This window comes from Microcaecilia unicolor, chromosome 7 (genome assembly GCF_901765095.1).
Source record: "Microcaecilia unicolor chromosome 7, aMicUni1.1, whole genome shotgun sequence".
Classification (NCBI taxonomy): Eukaryota; Metazoa; Chordata; class Amphibia; order Gymnophiona; family Siphonopidae; genus Microcaecilia; species Microcaecilia unicolor.
In genome coordinates, this window is record NC_044037.1 from 115229334 (window position 1) to 115236970 (window position 7637).

At 44.3% G+C, this 7637-nt stretch overlaps 1 protein-coding gene across 1 annotated transcript in view; it reads left to right on the top strand.

Moving 5' to 3' along the window:
* The window catches only part of STK36 (serine/threonine kinase 36), a 385051-nt gene that overhangs the window by 99102 nt on the left and 278312 nt on the right, over positions 1-7637 (top strand). The window contains exon 10 of the mRNA XM_030208993.1: positions 2612-2735. Within this exon, the coding sequence (XP_030064853.1) occupies positions 2612-2735 (124 nt within the window). The remainder of the gene's footprint in view (positions 1-2611; positions 2736-7637) is intronic.

The window sequence follows — 7637 nt, forward strand, 5'->3', positions numbered from 1 at the left end:
CAGCAAGCTAGTCCATGGAGTAGCCTAGTGGTCGGTGCAGAGCACTGTGGAGAAGGGGACGCAGGCAAATAATCTACTCTAACTGTTACACTTGTGGTGGAAAGTGTCAACCCCCAAAACCTACTGTTCCCACATATAGGTGACACCTGCAGCCATAAGGGCTATTGTAGTGGTGTATAGTCAGGTACAATAGGTTTATTGTGGGTTTTGAAGGGCTCACCATACAATATAAGGGGTAACGGTGAGATGTGTACCTGGGACCTTTTATGTGAAGTCCACTGCAGTGCCTCCTAGGGTGCCCCACTACTCTGCTGGGATGCCTGTGTGACCAGTCTACTAGGAAAGCTGGTTCCTCCTACATCCCAATGGATTGATTTTGTGCATTTTTCACTTGGACATTTTTGTTTTGAAAATGGTCCAAAAAGATAGATACACTAAGCACAACACTGTCTAGGAAATGGCCAATTTCAAAGAAAAAACATGGATGTTTTTCTGGTTTGAAAATGGTCATTTTCTCTACTTGATTTTTGGACTTTTTCAGCAAAAAGTCCAAAGTTGGATTTAGTCATCATATTGAAAATGCCCCTGATGATCAAGTTGTCAAAGAGGAGAGCCCCCATACCACCTTCTCTTGCAGTGTAGGCGAAGAAATAGATGGGGAACAGAAAGTAGCCAAAGGTGCTCAAAGATTTTCAGGTTCCAGTGATAACAAGAATAAAGAAGTCATAAGAAGAAAACGGATCCCTAAAGGCATGAGATTTTGGAGGTGAGAGAGAATTTGGTAAAAAAAAAAAATCACAGAGTTGAAAGAGACAAGAGGGGAGTGAAGAATGAGAATTTCTGGCCAGGGTGGCAATGTAAATGGCATGACAAGTGAATATGAGGACAAGAATAGGTTGAGAAAGAACAGTTGGTGCACTTTATTAGAGATTTCTTGTAGGGGAAAAGAGGCATGTAGAACAAACATGAGTGAGAAAAGTAGGGAGAAGCAAGAGAGTAAAGACAAAACAGGTAGCATCATTGAACAGAGCAGGAACTGTGACGAGAATATATGAATTAACAGTTCATAGAAAGTGATCAAATCTGAAAAAGGGTAGGGCCAGAGAATCCTGGAGTGTTAACTTTGGGTGGCCAGTGGTGTAGAGACAGATACAAAGGATGCCAAGGATAGAGTCATTGAGCATTCCTTTGACTGCAGCGTGCTGCTATTTGCAGTAAAGGCTATGGCGAAGAAGACCATGGCAAATGATAGCATGATATCACATCTGGTTGCAAGGAGACTGGAAGCTCTAATATGGATGATTGGTTGGCCCAAGGGAACCACCAGTGCAGCACCAAAAGCACCTGGACCGCCACTGGAAATGAATAGAAGCAGGAAGACCTGGCCAACTGAGAGGTAGAGACTGAAGCTAATCTTTGTAATGACATCTGTTTAGCGGGCTAGAGTCGGAAATAGAGTGTGATTGCAACACTGGTATGCTTGTTGTAGTTTCTCTCTCCTTTGTTCTCTTTTTCTCTTCTATTTCTCTCTTTTTCCCCCTCTGTGTTCCTCTTAATAGTGCTCTGTCATAAGAACGTAAGAATAGCCATACTGGGTCAGACCAATGGTTCATCTAGCCCAGTATCCTGCTTCCAAAATTGGCCAATCCAGGTCACAAGTATGTAACAGAAACCCAATTAGTAGCAACACCATGCTACCAATGCCGGGGCAATAGTGGCTTTCCCCGTGTCCATCTCAATAACAGACTATTGACTTTTCCTCCAGGAACTTGTCCAAATCTTTTTTTAAAACCGAGATATGTTAACCGCCATTACCACATCCTCCGGCAAAGAGTTCCAGAGCTTAACTACTCTTTGAGTGAAAAAATATTTCTTATTTGTTTTAAAAGTGTTTCCATGTAATTTCGTTGAGTGCCCCCGGTCTTTATACTTTTTGAAAGAGTGAAATTTTACTTGTTCTGCATCACTCAGAATTTTGTAGACCTCAAATTAATTCCCCCTCAGCAATCTCTTTTCCAAGCTGAAGAGCCCTAACCTCTTTTGCACTCCTCTCTTTCTCCATCTCTTTCTATCTTTCATGTTTACTACTACTACTACTACTTAACATTTCTAGAGCGCTACTAGGGTTATGCAGCGCTGTACAAATTGACAAAGAAGGATGGTCCCTGCTCAAAGGAGCTTACAATCTAAGGGACGAAATGTCAAGTTGGGGCAGTCTAGATTTCCTGAGTAGAGGTGTAGTGGTTAGGTGCCGAAGGCGACATTGAAGAGGTGGGCTTTGAGCAATGATTTGAAGATGGGCAGGGAGGGGGCCTGGCATATGGGCTCAGGGAGTTTGTTCCACGCATGGAGTGAGGCGAGGCAGAAAGGGTGGAGCCTGGAGTTGGCGGTGGTGGAGAAGGGTACTGAAAGGAGGGATTTGTCTTGAGAGCGGAGGTTACGGGTAGGAGCGTAAGGGGAGATGAGGGTAGAGAGGTAAGGAGGGGCTGCAGATCGAGTTTACAGAGTAGGAAAGAGATGTAAGTGAGGTGGATGACATGCAAGGAAAACAGGAGATAGATTGAGTGACAGCAATCCAGTGACCTGCATTTTTGCATTTTATCCCTTACAGGGAGCACCGGATCACTCAGGACTATGATCGAGAATTCCCTGAGGTAGAGGTGGGAGGCAGGATAACAGTCTCCAGACAGCCAAGGGAGAGACGCACTATTGACAGTGTGGATCTGGACAATGAGGTGAGAACATAGTAACATAGTAGATGATGGCAGATAAAGATCTGTAAGGTCCATCCAGTCTGCCCAACAAGATAAACTCATTGTATGTGATACTTTATATGTAAAACCTGACCTTGATTTGTCCTTGCCATTTTCAGTCTGTTCAGCAGTGGCTTTGCTTCCCAATTGCCAGTGTTGCCACCCAATCTCTGCTAAGCTTCTATGGATCCATTCCTTCTAAACAAGATTCCTTTGTTTTTATCCCACACCGTTTTGAATTCCGTTACCGTTTTCATCCCCATCACCTCCTGTGGGAGAGCATTCCAAGTATCTACCACGCTTTCTGTGAAAAAATACTTCCTGACATTATTTCTCAGTCTACCCCCCTTCAACCTCAATTCATGTTCTCTAGTTCTACATCCTTCCTGTCTCTGGAAAAGGTTTGTTTGTGGATTAATACCTTTCAAATATTTGAACATCTGTATCATATCACCGCTGTTTCTATTTTCCTCCAGGATATACAGTTTCAGATCAGTAAGCCTGTCCTCGTACATCTTGCAACGCAAATCCCATACCATTTTTGTAGCTTTTCTTTGCACCGCTTCAAGTCTTTTTACATCCTTAGCAAGATACAGCCTCCAAAACTGAACACAGTACTCCAAGTGGGGCCTAACTAATGACTTGTAGGAGCATCAACACCTCCTTTCTTCTGCTGGTTATACCCCTCTCTATGCAGCCTAGCATTCTTCTGGCCACAGCCACAGCCTTTTTGCACAGTTTCTTCACCTTCAGATCCTCGGACACCATCACCCCAAGGTCTCTCTCCTGAGTCAAGCTTACCAATCTCTCTCCTCCTATCTGGTATCTCTCTTTTGGGTTTCTGCACACCAAGTGCATCACTCTGCACTTCTTGGCATTAAATTTTAACTACAAAAGTACTAAGGAAAACAAAATTACAAATAAAACCTGTACACACAGTAATCCCCCAAATTTTACACAGGAAACTTAAATATATTATCTTTAAAGCATATATAATTCAAATACAATACAAATAAAAAAAAACAAAAGAAGAAAATGAGTTTTGAGAAACGGACGCCATGCAATTATTTATTAGAAAATACAAAATCACCAACAATCCCCCACATTCATTCATATCATATATCAGAAGCAGAGATAATGTAACTAATATGTCCGACGTTAAAGTTCAAATAGCACCCGAAGATGCTGACAGCCTACAAATGTAGAGCACTCAAGCTGGTATTCCTGCTCCTTAAAGCTGGGTATGATAATCCTTGGAAATGAGATTTCCAAAGTATATAGATAAAAACCTCAAAGTGCTCAAACAAATCCTGCTTCCATGATGACCAAATCGTTGAAGTATTGTTGGCACCGAGGAGTATCAATGACTGGCATTGGGTAAAGGTCAGGAAGCATCTGCATTGACCCCTCTCAACGCATGCTGCCCGGAGTACCGCAATATTGAGGCATTTGATCCCCTTGAAGCATTGGCACCAGGAGGAGTGTTCTCCCTCCATCCAGGAAGTGCCGATGTGTGGGTCTCCATGCATCCACGACCAGGTACCTGAACCTACCCTGACAGTTCAGCAGACTGCCTCTGATCCGATGCCCCAGCCTTTCGCAATGGCAGCCCTCGATGAGCGGATCAGGGCCATGCTCCATGAAGACTTGGCGGTGCTGCTTCAGCAGAGTGCATCAGTGTCTGGGATGCTTATGCCAGCTATGCCTTTTCCTGCTGCCCCACAAGGCCCTCAGCCTGTGGTCAGGCCTCCAACCCCAGTGTTTTGTGTGGTACCAGCATCAACAGCTGCCCGTGCTTTTTCGGAGCCACAGGTGGAGCCTACACCTTGACCCCTCTCCAAAATAGGACGTGGATCCTGTTTCTCAAGGCAGGCTCGATCTCAGCTCTCCCATGAGTTCTTTACTGACACCGATAAGGAGCGCTCGTGGACTTCTGATGACGACCCTAGGTACTTATCAGAGTAGGAGTCTTATGGTATCCCATATGACCCCTCTCCTGTAGGGCTGAGATGTTCGAGGTCCTGGACTATGACTTTCCTCCTAGAAAGGTTGTGAGGGATCCTGAAAGATATTCAGGTGAAGAACTGGGAGTTCCCTCTGTTGGTTCCTGTTCTCCCCAAAAATATTGACACCATTTATTGGATTCAGAGTTCCCCGGGTTTTGATAGGCCGCAGTTGCCTCATCGTTCCCTGGTGGTGGAATCTGCACTCAAAAGAGCCAGGAGTTCCAGGAATTTTGCTTCGGCGTTCCCAGGCAGTGAAGCTCAAACCCTTGACTCTTGGGCGGAAGATGTATTAGACCTCTATGCTTATCTCCCGCATACAGTCTTACTAGCTCTACATAAGCCTTTACTTGCGGGCAAATCATTTCACCAGCTGGTCAAGCAGTAGAAGGCATGTTGTAAGCTCTTGACCAGGCGTGCTTACAATACCTTTGATGTGGCGTCCTGTATCGCTGCCAGAAGTATAGTGATGCTCAGACTCTCATGGCTGCGTGTCTGACTTGAACCATGCAGTCCAGCAGAGGTTGGCAGATGCCACGTGCTGGGGGGTAACCTTTTTGGAGAGAAGGTAGAGGAGGTTGCTGACCTCATTAAGAAACACATTGACACCATTGATACTGTCTCCTACTGGGCACCTTCTGCACCCTCCTCATCCAGGAGGTTTTGAAGCAAGTCAAAGAAGGGGTCCCTACTACTCACAGAGGTGTAGGTATGTCTCTTTGTTTCACCAGTCTCGATAGCATTCGCCCAAGGTCTCACCGGCTGTACTGCTATGGATTTACAGCCTGCTTCACTAACACAGACTACTCAGTAATTACTGTGGATTCTTTTGGATTCGTATTAGGTAAATGAGACCTTTATTAGAGGTGCTAAAATCTACAATGATTAAGATATATACAATGATTAAGCTATATACATACAATGTCGGTGACATGATGCTGGGCTCGATGGACCCTTGGTCTGTCCCAGCATGGCAATGCTTATGTACTAATGATAGCTATATAACTAAAAAGAAACAATACCTATGTATAAACAATCATTACATCACTGGTCTCTACCTCTAAGCAATGCTAAGAGTTCCTAGACCAGGAAAAGAAGCAATAAAACAATCATCACTGATCCTTACATCATCCAGGCTCTTATCATCAGCTGGGGGGCCCTGTTCACAGCGAAAGCCAGGAGTTTCTTTGACCAGGAAACATGGTTCTCTGCACAGTTCGTATGTTACTCACAGATGAGCTCCCAGTTTCACTGACAGAAACTCCCCTTTTTGTAAGGCTTAGAACTCATGTTCAGTGCTAAGGAAAATTATAGGAATGCTTGAGAAACAAACCACACTGTGGGAATGTGGTCACATGTTTCCCAGTCCAGGTGGCCAGTCTGAACTTGAAAACAGGCCCCATCTTTCCCTTCACATAATAAATTAATAAGAACTGTGTCTTATCTTCTACATTCCAACTTATTTTCACACAATCAAAGTTAAACAATCATTTCCAAACAGAACCACTTTTAATCAAAAATATAGACCCCGAGTGCACTGGTTGGTCAAGACAGAGTTGAAAAACAATCTTTAAAATTCACTTTTATTACACTGGCTCCCCAGTCAAAACAGAGGACAAGTTTTTGATTGGCTCCATCAGAGCATACCCACAGTAAAAGTAATTGTCCCGGATGACCTACCAGTAAGGGGGAAGCTGAGTTTTTTTTCCCTCAGACCAGTGGGTTCTTCAAATATTCTGTCTCAGTAATGCCCTACATTGGTTGCGCCAACCACCACATTGTCTACCGAGAACTTCTCAGCTTTTGTCATAAGGAGGTGCTTGCAGAGGAACTCTCTGCCCTTCTAAAATCCCACGCAATTGAGCCCATTCCACCTGGGGAAGAAGGGAAAAGATTCTGTTCCAGGTACTTCTTTGTGCCAAAGAAAACATTAGACATAAGGGCCCTGAACAAATTTTTAGTCAAAGAAAAGGATGGTTTCCCTGGGCACCCTTCTCCCAATTATTCAGAAAAAAGATTGGCTGTGCTGTCTGGACTTAAGGATGCCTATTCTCATATCCCGATACTTCCAGGCCACGGGAAGTATTTCAGATTTTGGGTGGGAACATGTCACGTCCAGTACTGCATGTTTCCGTGTGGCCTTGCGTCATCAGCTCCCAGGGTTTTCACCAAGTGCCTAGCCGTAGTGGTAATCGCAGTATTTATTTATTTATTTTAGCGCATTTATATCCCACATTTTCCCACAAGCGCAGGCACAATGTGGCTTACAACAGTGCATGAAACAATACAATAGGAAAGGGAAAACATAGGATGACAGAATAGACAGAGAAAACATGAAGGGGTAAACTGTTCGGCAGGAGCCAGTGGATCAGAGAGCCCGCTAACAACAGCAGGAGAGTCAAATGACCGGGTTTGGTAGGGAGTAAGCTTTTGAAAATAAGAATGTCTTTAGAAACTTTTTGAAAAGTGGATGGTCGGGTATCCCTTTTAATTGCTTCGGCAGGTCATTCCAAGATTTTGCACTGGTATATGGGAAAGTTGAGGCAAACATATGCTTGTATCGAACTTTCCTGCTGCTGGGATAGTGAAGACAGAGGTAGTTACGCGATGACGGCAGAGCATTTCTAGGGGGTAGATCAACCAGATTGAGCATGTATTCTGGGGCCTCTCCAAATATGATCTTATGCATTAAAGAACAGATCTTGAACCTGATGCGATCTTTGACATGGAGCCAGTGCAGTGCGAAACGCAATGGCTGTGCATGGGCAAAGCGCGATTTGCCTAGAATTAATCTGGCAGCCATGTTCTGGGCTGTCTGGAGCTTTCTTAGCAAGTAGTCAGGGCAGTCAGGGTATATCCCGCTGCAGTAGTCCAAGTGAGA